The following is a 12,830-nucleotide window of genomic DNA, read 5'->3' on the forward strand; positions in this document are numbered from 1 at the left end:
TTGGGCGGCAGATGCCTGGCCGGTCCCCAGAGCGTCCCGACCCAGCCCCGTGTCCCCACGCACAAGGCACCTTGGGGAGTCCGACGAAGCCGAACTCCTGGGGCAGCAGGGAGTGGTTGCAGAGCCTCACAGGGGCCCTGACGGCCTCGTGGATGGTGCAGTAGCCGAAGTCCAGCTCCGACGGGACGAGCTCCAGGTCCGAGGTGGTGACCACAGCGTGGACCGTGAACTCCACCGGCTTGATCTGAAGTGCAGAGGCCCAGCACACTCTGGTCCCACGTGGCGGCTCCATGGACGCGCCCCACGTTAGAGGAGCGGAGCCCCACTGTGGCCCAGGGCACGGCCTTTCACGGGCACGCATCTCCCTTAAAAAGCCCACCGTCCTGCTGTCCCCGGACCCAGGGGACGTGAACGCGGCCGTTGCAGAGAGGAGCCGAAGCGGGAAGCGGGGCCGTGGGGTGCACATGTGCCCGTGCGCCGAGGGAGTGCACGCACGTGCTCCGTGTCTGTGAGTGTGAAGGAGACCGAGCTGGAGTGCTGTGTGGCGTGCGTGCGTGTGACTCGGGGTACCCGGCCTGGGCACCCGGAGCTGCTCCCCTGGCCACACACACCTCCCCTCACACCCGCTGCACAGGAGACAAGCCTGCCAGTCACGGGACCGGAGGCCCGCCAGGGGCCCCGCCGGGGGCCTGGGCCCAGCTTCCCGAGTGCCTGCACCCTGGCAAGCACCCCGCACACACCTGGTCGGTCACCCGGATTGTCATTGGGGCCTCCAGCACCCTGCTCTCCTCGTCAAAATACTTCCCTGCGTCTTTTGGGAGGGAGTGTCTGGAAGAGATCAGTGCGCGCGAAGGCTTTGTGCACGTTTCGCAAAACGATAGTGACATGGGCCCGAGCGAGAGCATCGAAGTACACGAACCACACGGAGGGCGGGAGCCCGGGGCGCGCCTGGCGCGGGCCGGTGCTCGGTGCTCGGTGCTCACCCAGGCCCCCGCCCCCGCCACGACCCCACCCCGCGCTCACCGCGGCAGGAACTTGAGCTGCACAGAGAAGGACGACTGGGCCTGGATGTAGCCCATCTCCGGCAGCAGCTCCATGTGGCCCCTGAGCTCCTTGCACACCTCAAACTTCAGGCGCAGGGCCACTTTTGACCTGCAGCACGAAGGACACGGAGGGACACGAGACGTGGCACCGTGCTGTGTCGTCCCCAGAGGGACTCGTCAGTTCTCACCACCCAGCCGTGCAGCGTGCTTGGTGCACCCCACGGCGAGCCAGGCTGCGCCCCGACGGGGAGGGCCGGGGCCCCCAGCCCGGCTTCTTAGCGGCTGGCGTCCTGCACTGAGATCTGGTGGCGATTCTCACAGACGGACACGTGACTGGGGTGTGGCCCTGGTCTCGGAAACCTGGCGTTTCCTGGGAGGAGGCGCCCCGGGTGCAGGGGCCTGGGGGCGGGGCCCGTGCCCGCCGGGGCTGGGGCCGGCTGAGCGCAGCAGGAGCTCGGCAGGGCAGCCAGCCCTGGTCAGTGACCGAGCTCCCCTGAGTTCCGTCCCCTCTGCCACACCAGGCCCAGCTGGAGGGGCCAAGGCTGCCGGAGCCCAAACACGTGGGACGCGGCCCCCACCAGTGCCCCCAGCTCCCAGGCGCACACTCCATGAGGACACTCCGGAGCCCCTTCTCTCCGGTTAGGATGTCCCGTCAGGGTCCTCATTCACCCCGCGGGTGGAGTCATCGCTAAGTGACAGGATGAGAGGCAGCGGGAGCTGAGAGGCCGTGGACCCTCCCAGAACCTTCCGGCTCCCGCTCAGCACACCTTGGACGGTTCTTGCCTGACCCAGGGCTGCTGGGGCCTTTGTCCAGCCTGGCCCCGAGTTGACAGCAATTCAGAAACAGGAGCTGGTGGACACAGCGCCAGGCTCGCCGCGCGTGGATGGAGGAGGGTGGACGCGGCCCCCGCTCACCGCGTGTGGACGAGCACGGAGTCCTGGTACATCCGGTCGTACATGCAGATCTTCAGGTCCACGACGGGCCTGGGCAGCCAGACCGGGACGTCAATGGCAACGCCGATGGCTCTGAAACACAGCTGGACCCGGACGCGGGGTTCAGTGGCCGCGCCCCGCCTGCAGCGCGCGCGCCCCGAGCTCGCAGGTCGCGGGGGGTTCACCGTCAGCCCAGCCGCGCTCCGGAGCCGGGCGCTTTTCACACTGTGTCATTGAAAACATTTTTCTTTTTTTTGTGAAATTTTCAAACAAAGAAAGATACGACCGTGGGACGATTGTCATGTGTCTATCGGACAGCTTCGTGAGCACCAACGTTTTTGCTGTTTGAGAAAACCCTTCCGCTGCAGAAAAACGCACCACACAGGGAGGTGCACACGCCACGCAGCCTTCACGGCGAACACAAAAGAGCTGCTCACAAGCCTCGACGGGACCCCGGAAGGGGACGAGCACCCATCCCCGCTGTCACCTCTCCCAGCCCAGCCGCGCCCCAAGTCCTGGAGTGTGGGCTCCCGGTGTCCTGCAGCGAGGGCCTGTGCCCAGCGGCCCCCGGGCTGGGCTGGTGACTGCTCCTTATGGACCAACAGCCCACGGGACGGGGTAGGGGACCCAAATGGGGGACTGCTCCCCTTTCTACTGCCAGCAGGACTTGGGGCACTGGGGACACACCAGCCACCAGACTCTCGGCCACAGGGTTGCCAAAACGCGGCGCCCATCTGCAGGGCCGGAGACAGGAAGACGGGGCGGAACAGACAGGAAACCTGCCGGCAACGTGGGTGCGGGAGAGCGAGCCGGGGGCACCGGCACGGGACCCGGGGACAGCTGGGGCTCCTCGCCGCGCTGCCCGTCACGATTAGAGAGCACCGGGGCAGTGGCCGGGTGAGCAGGTGACGAGGCGACCCGTGACGTGCCAGGGTGAAGAGAGACCCGAGACCTGGGGGACCCACGGGGGAAGCTGCAGAGGGTCCGCAGCGGAGGCCCCACCGCCGGAGGCCAGCGGGATGAGAAGGGCGGGTCCAGGGTGTCGCGGGGACGCAGCAGGGAGGGCCAGCCTGCTCGGGGGCCCTTCTCGCTGAGGAACGGTGGGCAGCGGCCCCAGAGGCAGAACACAGATACTGTCACCAGGGGCCCATGTTGAGAACACAGGCGGGCGGGACCGGGAATCCAGACTCCGGTCCTCCCGCCAGGGCCTCCACGGGCAGGCACTTCCCTTGACCCGAGGCCACCACCCGCCAGCATGTCCACTCTCAGCCCTCTGCTCGCCAAGTCCTGGCTCTTGCTCCTTCCTGTCACCACTGCAGGGGCCCCATGGGCAGTGGGGCATCTTCCAGGACACCCTGGGGCAGTGTGCGTGCGGTGGGTGCCGCTTCGCTCCCCATGGGACACACGCAGAGAGGGGAGGTGCCGTGCACAAATGCACGGCGTGGTCACACCGGACACGGACGGCCACCTGCCTGGGGCCGTGGCACCAGGGGAGAGGCCCCCGGGTGGCGGAGGCGCAGTCAGGGGAGAGCGCCGTGGAGCCCAGGACGGCCGAGCGAGACCCAGGCGGTGAGGGCCGAGAAAGGGGTAAAGAAAAGAGACCGCGCGTTGCGTTTTATCCTGATCACCCGGAAGCGCTGGGGAGGCTCGCGGGGGGCCCGGCCGGCGTGGAGGCGACGTCACAGAAGGAAAGACAAACTTGACTTAAGGCGGAGCGAGCGCCTCCACGCACGCCGGGGCCACGTCGTGCGGGCGCGGTGGGCTCGCCCCCCGGAGGCGCGGGGCGTCGGTAAGGCTGACACACAGAACCCGGCTCCTCGAAAGACGCAAAATGGTAAAAAAAAAAAAAAATGGAAAGAAGGCGCCTGTGCGGGACAGGGCCGTTTTCCTCAGATCAGCTGGGATTTAAGGCAACGCAGGGTGAGGAGAGAAGTTTGGTTCTGGCGAAAGGCACAATTCTTGACAAGAAAACAACTCCAAACCCTCCTGCGCCAGGCAGTAACGCCGTGTAGACGCCCGCGCGGGAGCAACGGAAGGAGAACCCGTCAGAAGCGTCACCACGCGGGAGGGACAGCGAGGGGCGGTGTCCATGCGCTGGCCGCGTTTGCACAAACCGCATTTGCGGAGTCGCCTTGCCGTTGGTCACCAAGCTGGTGATCACGAGCAAGGTCTGCGAGTGCGCGCACATGCGCGTGCACACAAGTGTGTGAGCACGTGCGTGCACATGCGTGTGTGGGCGCCATGACTGAGTGTGCGCGTGTGTGTGTGTTCGGGGCCGACCATCTGTCATCCACTAGCAGCGCGAGCGTGGGTGCCTCGGGCAGCTGCCCCTGGTCCTGTGAGGAGGCGCGGGCAGGCCGGGGCCCTGTGTCCAGGACGGGTCCACCCTGCAGTGACCGTGTGTGTCGAGCGTCTGCGGGACACTTACTGTCGGGCACTCCTGATTGTCAAACGTGACCTTGAACCTGGTCTGGATGGCTCCCGGGGTGACCGGGGAGAAGATGACGGGCACTTTGACGGCGCTGAAGGGGCCGATGTCACCCTCCGTGACCTGCAAGGGGGGCAGATACCGCCCGTCAGGCTCCATCCTGGGAAGAGCCTCCCACCGCCCTCCCTGCAGCCGCCTCGCTGTGAGGTGCCGGGACGTCCCCTTGGCCACACGGACACTGGTCCCAAGCCCGGCCCTGCACTGCGAGGACTTCCTGCCCGGACCCCAGCCCAGGGCGGAGCAAAGGGCAGCCCGCAGCCCCCCATCCCCCTGATGCTGCCCCTGCCATGTGCGCAAGGCTGGCCTCGGCGACACCCTGCCCTTGCACGTGTGTGTGCACACACGATGCCCTGCACCCAGGAACCTCAGGAACCTGCCCACTGCTGCTCTGGTCCTGGCAGACCTCGGCTGGGGACGGGGGTGGCCGGACGCAGGCCGAGACTGCAAGCCGCCCCGAGGCTTTGCTTCCAGTGGCCAATAAGTCTAGTCTGGCTCTGGTCAAAGCAAACAGGGGCCAACGGGCCAGTAGGGTGTGGCTGGGGGGCAGGTGGGCCTCACTGACCTCTCCCAGCGAGATCTCCATCTGCTCCTCGACGGGGGACATGGTCATGACGGTGGTCACTATCTCCGATTCTGGAAGAAAAGGGGCTTCAGATGTGAGGGCTCGCCAGGCAGGGAGGGGCAGCTCTGCCTAGGCCCACCCGGGACACGGTCACCCCCTACCCACCCTCCTGGAGCCGTGGCACCCACGGGGGAGCTGGGGTGTCAGGGTGTGGTCTGGCCCCAGCTGCTATGGGTGGGGGGGGCACTGCCCTTGGAGGCAGGAAATGGGGGCAGGGCGGGGGCGGGCGGCCGGAGGGGCTGAACCCTGGGCGCGTGGGGGTCGAAGCCCAAGTAAGGGCGAAGAGAAGGGTGGACGGAGCAAGGCGGTCAGCCCTCAGCGGTCACTCCGAAGCCGGAGGAGAGGGGACAGTGTGGTCAGAGGGGTCGTGGGTTAGGATGAGGAGCCGGCAGGACGCGGGGCTGAGGAAGAGGCTGGGCAGAGGACAGAGGCTGCAGGGCGTGGCCTGGGGGCAGGGCGCACCCCAGGGTGGGGGGGCTGGGGGCTCCGCACCCCCTGCAGCGCAGGTGCTGTGGGCGTGGGAGCCCCGCCTGCTGCCGCCATTTCTAGTGACCTGTGGGAGCGTGAGGGCTGCTGAGTCCTGGGAGCTGAAACGCCGCCACCTCCCAGGGACGGCTCCTGCCCAGCCGGACCCCGCGGCCAGGGCTCCCCCGTGCGTGCGAGCTGCCCGCACGCGCGGTCGTGGCTTCCCCACTGCTGGGCTGCAGATTCCGCCCCGCCCCCCGGGGCTCGGGCGAGCACCCCAAGAACCAGCAGGCCCCTGAAAGCAGATGCCATTCCCTCTCGGAGGTGGTCCTGGCTTTGCGCACGACGGAGCGGGATGGGAACGGCCACGGCCAGTGTCTCTTCCAGGTCACTCCCTGGCCTCTGCCCGCCTGCCAGGCCGTGCCGCCATGGGGAGCCCCTGGCTCTGTGCCCTGGGCACCCCAGGTGGCCAGACTGTGCCCCCAGGGGTGGGCGCCCCTCTTGGGGCTGAGGTTGTAAAGGTGGCGGGCCCTCAGCTCCGGGCTCCTGCGCGTGGTGGGCTGCTGCCCTGGGCAGGGCCGGTGGCAGTAACCGCCGAGGCAGCCCGGACCCGAGCCAGGGGTCGGGCGCTTCGTTCTGCGTGCATGGTGGCGGCTGGTGTTCCTCGGGGTCCCAGTGGGGACCGCGCTGGCTCACTGGGAACACCGTGCGATCTCACGGGTCCGAGGGCCAGGCCCGTCCGTGCCCAGTGGCACCTCCTCCAGGCATCTGTCTCATGCTGTCCGTCATGGAGTGGACATTTACGTACTTCCTGGGCGTGGGAGCTAATGTGTCTCGACGCTGTGGGAGACCCTCAGCAGCCTCCGGGACCCCGGCCGGCGAGCCCGAGCTGCAAGCTCGGTCCTCTGCGGCCCGCGCCATCTCCTCCGCCTGTCCCTCCGTGTCTCTGCACGCGGGAGGCGCCTCCGGCCCTGTCTTCTCGTGCACCAAGTCTCTCGTCAGCGACGTCGGACCCGCACTTCTACCCCTTCATTGGGGTTTCCTTTTCAATGATCGTGGCTTTACTTCCAGAAGTTTTATTTGGTCGATTTTCAGACTGACTCCACCTTATTCCTTTGTGACGTTTTCCAAGGTGTTAAGCAGGTTCCAACGCCCCCTCTGCCCCCCGCAACCCGCGTCCACGCTGGGCACCTGTGTGATTTCTAGGCCCTCGGGGGAGATGGGCCACCTCTGGCAAGGCGGCCAGCAGAAGTCATGGGGGGGCGAGCCTCCCTGTTCTGGGGCCACTTCAAAGACCAGGGAGAGAGGAGGAGGTGCAGAAGGGAAAAGAGGCCGTAAAGTGAGATTAAAAGAAAAAAAGGAAAAGAAGCCGGACCGACAAAAAGCGCGAGATAAGATGATAGAAACAAGTGCAGATACCTCGAGAGTCACCATAAACGTCGACAGACTGAATCCTCTGGGAAAAGTCAGAGACCGTCGGACTGGCAAACAGACCGCACGTCTCTGACCTCGATGCTGTAAGCTACAGAACGTTGCTGGAAAGAACTAAAGACCTAACCAAATGGGGAGATGGACCGTGTTACGGGTCGAAAGACTCAATACTGATGTCAGTTCTCCCCAGACTGATCTGTAGATTCGGCAATCGGCCAATCACACGCCAGGCTTTTTTTTTGTTGTTGTTGTAGAAATCAACGTTATTCCTAAAATTTATACAGAAATGAAAGGTACCTAAAATATCCAAAGCAAATACATATATGTACACATAAAGGACGACGCTACGTGGCTGGGGAGCCAGCGGCAAGTGCCAGTGACCAAACGTCGCGGCGCCGGCGTCAGGGCAGACAGACGGGTCGGCCGCTCAGGCCGGGGGTCCAGGAATGCGCCCACGCAGGTGACAGATGGGGTCTGACACAGATAACCAGTCAGTCCCACGAGACTGCGTGGTGCAGCGGCCGCTGGATGTCCCCGGGGGAAGGACCCTGGACCCGCCCTCCCGCCTGCCCGGGACCTGAACGTGAAGCCACGTCCAGTCTCTGTGACCTTGGGGTGGGAAAAATGTGCTATAAAGACACAAAATCCTAAACCTCGGAAGAAAAGATGGGTAGGTTTGCAGACGTTAAAATGAAGGACTTTAGGAACAGAGATCATCAACGGAGTGAAGAGACTCGGAGGCAGTGTTTGCAGCGTCACTCAAGGGCGAGGCGCTTAGTGTCCGGGAGGTGGGAACTCGTGGGAACAGAGACACGGAAAGGACGAGTGCCGGTGCAGGGAAGCGTGAAGCACGGCAGAGCTCAGCCACGAGAGGGGGCGACGGGCAGAGTGTGCACGGACGTGGCCACCGGCGAGGGGCTGGGCTGTGGCTCACAGAAGCGAAGCCTCTGCCGCGTGACGCCTCGGGGATGCGGGGCGCGCGCCCCACAGAAGCCCACTCGCGAGGGGAGGAGCCCTGTGGCGTCCAGAGCCCTGAGCGAGGCCGTCTGCGACCGCGAGAGGAGCCGCCCTCCGCACGCCAGGAAGGACGGCCGCGCGTCGGCGAGGACTGGCTCCGGGCTCAACGCTGAGGACGCAGAGGCGGACGTGGGGGACCCAGCCCCTGGGGACACATGCACACGGACGGGCTCGTGACAGGGAGGCCAGGGGCCTGAGGATTCCGCACGGCGTCAGGGCGCAGGCGGCCCCACAGGGACCCCTGTCCTCCCCGCGCTCGGAGCCGGGTCCCTGCGCCACCGCCGCGGCCCTCAGCCCAGCCGTGGTCCTGTGACAGTCAGCACGCACGGGGACCCCATCGGCTGAGCCTCCCGGCCCGTCTGCACCCCGAGGCTGCTGTGTCCCTGGGGCAGGGCCCCTCAGGAGACCCTGCCAGGCCCCCGGGGCAGCGAGGGGAACCGGCCCGCATCCTGCCCGACGTCCAGTGCCGGGACTCGCCCTGTGAGCTGCACCACGAGGGCCAGCGTCGGCCTGCGCCAGGCCCAGCGCCACCCGAGCACGGGCTCGTTCCTCGTGCCCTGTCACGCAGACCCAAACCCGCGAGGGAAGCCCGCCGGCCGGCATGTCACCTGCGGGGCGCCAGTCGTCCGGCTCCCGCTGGCTGCGCGCGTCCACCGTGGAGGACTCGTTCACGTCCACCTGCGGCTCGGAGAAGTTGCTGGCAATCTTCTCATAGAGACTTTTATCTTCGTACGTGAAGACGCTGCTCTGGAGGGGCCACGACAACCCTGCTGTGGCTCCGTGTGCCCTTCCCGCCCGCGGCCGCGGGGAGGGCGCAGGGCCTGGGCGACCCCCGGCCGGGCCCGCGCGTCTGTGCCCGGCTGGCTCCTCTGCGGTCCCCACATGCCCTCACGCCCCGCCTGGAGCCCACGGGGGGCCAGGCTCCCTCCTGCGCTGACCCTCCACCCTCCTGAGCTCAGGGCCACCAGGCTCCTCCCTCCGAGGGACAGCGACTCCAGGCCCCGGCTCCATGCCCGCCTGGCTTCCAAGGGGCCACAGGAGGGACATACAGACAGAGCACAGCTTGGGTGGAGCTGCCAGCTGGCCGGACATTCATCCACGAGGAGACAGAGCTGGTGCCCGTGGAGTGTGCTGAGGGGCCTGGCCTATGTCCCCCCAGTGAGCCCGCTCCGTGCCCCTGCATCACCCACCATCCCATGGGCCCCTTGACCTCTGCCACAGCAGCTGGTCCACACGGGTGCCAGGGACCGCCACCGGGAAGCCTGATGCCCCGGGGACCGCCACCCCACCCCTGCCTAGGGGAGCCCAGTCCAAGCCTTTGCCAAGACCCCTCAGCAGGGTGGACAGAGCCACATGGCGGGAGCTAAAGGCAGAGTCCCCCACCCCGTCCCCAGCCCCAGTCGCTGCGGGGTACTGGGCGGGGCGGTGGGTCCCCCGTGGTGCTGTGAGGCCATTTCTGCTCACTCGGGGCACACCGGCATGGCCTTCCCGTGAAGGGCACCGTGCGCCTTGGAGACAGCCCTCCGTGGTTTGCAGGTGCTGGGGCTTTAGGGGTGCACTAGGAGCGGTGGGCCCCCGGGCTCTGAGGGGCGCTCCCGGCCACTGCTCTGTCACCACACGCTCAGGAGGGGTCGGTGTCCTAGCCACATCGCCTGGGGTCTGGCGGCCCCAGGTGTCCTCCTTTCTGAGCCCGACTCCTGCCTGGCCTGACCGGGATGTCCCCGCCCCGCCCTCCTCCAGCCCGGGCAGCCCAGCTCCACGGTGCCGCTGCTCAAGTCGCTGGCAGGTCTGCGTCCTGGGAGCCCCGCCCGTGCCGAGTGGCCACAGCCGACACTCACGGTTTTTATGACCGACTGGGAGACATCCGTCTCGGACTCCTCCAACGCCAAAAGGACCCTGAAGCTGGTGCCCAGGCCGCCGCCGTTGGTCAGTGTGATGACCCGGGACGCGGTCTCGCCCACCACGTAGCTGCCGAAGTCGATGAGCTCCTTGTCGAGGGACAGCTGCCAGCAGACCCTGAGTGAGCAGGGCGACCACGCCAGGCCCGCGGCGCGGTCCCGCTCCAGCCCTGGGGGTCCCCTCCTGCCCGGGGCTGGGGCCTGCGTCTGGGGACGTGGCCACAGGTGCGCGGGCTGCTCAGGACCGCGGGGAGCATCAGAGCCCAACTTCTGAAAAGCCGAGCCACACGCAGACGCCTGCCAGGAGCCGCCCGAGGGCTGCAGCTAGCGCCTCCACCAGGTGACTTCACAGAAAAAGCAAGACCGAGGCGACGGTGAGGGGTCAGCAGTTACGCGTCAGTGAGAGATCCCACAGGACAGGAGGGTAAACGGCAACCACCACGCAGGTCCGAAGGCGGGGCGCCGAAGGGCACGAAGCAGGGCCTGACGGAGTGGGGGGAACACAGCTGCACCCCGCTTCCGTCGCCAGAGCAGACGGAGCACCAGACGGATCAGGAGGGAACAGGGTGCGAACCACTGGGACCCAGAGGGCCTGACAGATGGGCCATGGGACCCCACGGAGGCACCCCACAGCGACACCCTCCAGTGACACCCCACGGAGGCACCCCACAGCGACACCCCCCAGCGACACCCCACAGGGACACCCCACAGCGACACCCCCCAGCGAGCGCGCTCTGCCGGGGGCACCGGCCCGTCTTAGGGCGACGCCGCCGGGGGGGCCTGGAGCGGGGTCTCCGCAGACTGGAGAAGAGGCTGTCGCACAGGCGTGGCGGGAAGCAGCCGGAATCAGCGACGGAAGGAAAACCGGAAAAGGCACAAATCCGTGGAAACCGACGCGCTCCAAGCGACCGGCGCGTCACCGAAGAGCTCACCGGAGGAAGGGGAACACGCCACGGGCCGAACCCCGCGGGGCGGGGGGCGGGGGGCGGGGGTCGCGGCTGCGAACGCGACCCAGGACACGCGGACGCTCTCAGGTCAGCCGCCCGCGCCACAGCCGAGGGCCGGGCGGGAAGAGGACTAGAGCGGAGGCCGGCGCGGGGCTCAGGCCGCAGGCGCGGACGGCGGGGCAGGGACGCGGCAGGGGGGCCGGCGGGGGGGGGGCCGGCGGGGGGGCCGGCGGGACCCACACGCCGCCGGCCGGGCGACCGAGGGCGGAGCGGGACCCGCGTCCGTGAAACCAGAACCGGCGGCGGGTGGTGCGTGTGGGGGCGCGGGGCGGGCGGGCGGGCGACCCGCCTCCCAGCTGCTGGTCCCCAGACTCTGAGAAGCCGCATGGAGACGCGTGGGGGTGCCGCCCCTCCACGACGCTGAGCTGGACGCAGTGCCCGGTGGCCCTGGGTGCCCGTCGCCCCCACGCGGCCGCCCCGGAAGGCTGCGCCCGCCCTTCGGAAGCGAGGGAGACATGAAGGTGGCCCCAGGTAAACCGAAGCTGAGGGGGTCGTGGCCCCCAGACCCGCCTGTGAGACGTGAGGCCCCGGCGCATGTGGGGGAGACAGGAGGCGGGGAGGGGGAACGGCCCCCCAGGAAAGGGGGCACGCTGGTTTGTGACGCCACCATTTGGTTTCCATGTGCTTTAAGAGACTAACACATTTTTTAAAAAGGCAATTGTTGGTCTGACAACTGGTGTCACTGTAGCGGGTTTGTTGTCTACGTAACTGAGAGACTAACGCACTTGCATGGATTCTCGGTTTACGTTACTGGGCACGCAGGTTATAAAGCAGGATTCTGGGCGCTGACGCCTGCGGGGCGGGGGGCCGTGGCTGTGCAGCTGCGGGGGTTCCACGGCCTGGCACGAAGCTGCCAGAAATCCACGTCAGAGCCGGGACCTGCGGGTGTTAAGTGGGATCTCCATGGTAACCACAAGGAAAACAGATATAGAAGGTGCGTAGAAGGAAATGAGAAATTTAAGCACTTCACTACAAAAAATTCAGCCAAACACAAAGGAAGACCATAATGCAGGAGCTGAGGGTTGGGAAAAGCCGCAGGGCCCCGAGGGGACGAGGGGGGCGCGGGCGGAAGCGAGACCCTCTGCATCGAACCGCCCTCACCCTTAAGACAGCAGGGACGGACCCCGAGGCCCGGCCCGTGTGCTGAGCGAAACGGGCCAGACGCAAAAGGACCAACCCCGCCCAATGCCCTTGGGTGAGGCGCCCAGAGGAGCAGAGGCAGAGGCAGAGCGAGCACCGCGGGGCGGGGGCTGGGGGCGGGGCGCCCGTCCTGCAGGACGGGGGGGGGGGGGGGGGGGGGGGCTGCTGGCGTGGACGCCGGCGACGGGCTCAGCGCCACGGGCGCCACTGGGCTGCGCCCCTCACATCTGTGACGGAAACGTCCAAGCTGTGTTCCTTCCCCCACAAGGAAAGCCTGAAGGAGAGATTGAGACTGAAGGACGGGATGAGCACGGCCCGTGACCTCGTCTCCCGGCCTGGAGAGCCGGCTCAGGGGACGGCCGGGCACCCGCGACGTGGACGGCAATGGGTGGTCACTGGGGCCGTCGCTGGTCTCGCCGGTGCAGACTGTCAGCCCACGCTCCCTCCCCTCGCCCTCTGGGCCTGCTCTCCCCTGTGGCGGGCACTGGGGGGGGTGTCTCCACCCCGGTGACGGTGACAGAGGGGGTGCCACCTGGCTCGCTTCGGCCAGCGGACTGTGCGGGGCTGTGAAGTGAGGGGGGCCGAGATGTGCTCGCGTGGTGGCCCAGTCGTCCCCCGTGAGCGGCCCTTGCTGGGGACGCCGCTGCTCCAGGCTGGGGCCCCCGGCCCCCCCGTGCCCCGGAGCGCAGCGGCCTGGCCAGGCCCGGCCCGGCCGGGGTCCGCCGAACCAGCAGCGGCCGCACACCTGCGACCGTGAGACGCAGGCTTGTCGTGGCGCCAGCTGTG

At 67.3% G+C, this 12,830-nt stretch overlaps 1 protein-coding gene across 8 annotated transcripts in view; it reads right to left on the reverse strand.

Annotated features, from left to right (window-relative positions):
- Nucleotides 1-12,830, reverse strand: part of CFAP74 (cilia and flagella associated protein 74) — a 49,711-nt gene that overhangs the window by 13,429 nt on the left and 23,452 nt on the right. For all 8 annotated transcript variants that reach the window (XR_004953076.1, XR_004953077.1, XR_004953078.1 and 5 more), the window contains exons 18-25: nt 9,838-10,002; nt 8,608-8,746; nt 5,027-5,097; nt 4,405-4,527; nt 1,959-2,080; nt 1,024-1,152; nt 741-828; nt 71-244 (exon numbers count right to left, since the gene is read on the reverse strand). Coding sequence is in view for 5 of the 8 variants with exons in the window: in XM_036227682.1 (XP_036083575.1) it covers nt 71-244; nt 741-828; nt 1,024-1,152; nt 1,959-2,080; nt 4,405-4,527; nt 5,027-5,097; nt 8,608-8,746; nt 9,838-10,002 (1,011 nt within the window). In the remaining 3 variants the exon portion in view is untranslated. The remainder of the gene's footprint in view (nt 1-70; nt 245-740; nt 829-1,023; nt 1,153-1,958; nt 2,081-4,404; nt 4,528-5,026; nt 5,098-8,607; nt 8,747-9,837; nt 10,003-12,830) is intronic.

The sequence above is a fragment of the Rousettus aegyptiacus genome, unplaced genomic scaffold, assembly GCF_014176215.1.
Source record: "Rousettus aegyptiacus isolate mRouAeg1 unplaced genomic scaffold, mRouAeg1.p scaffold_m13_p_1, whole genome shotgun sequence".
NCBI lineage: Eukaryota > Metazoa > Chordata > Mammalia > Chiroptera > Pteropodidae > Rousettus > Rousettus aegyptiacus.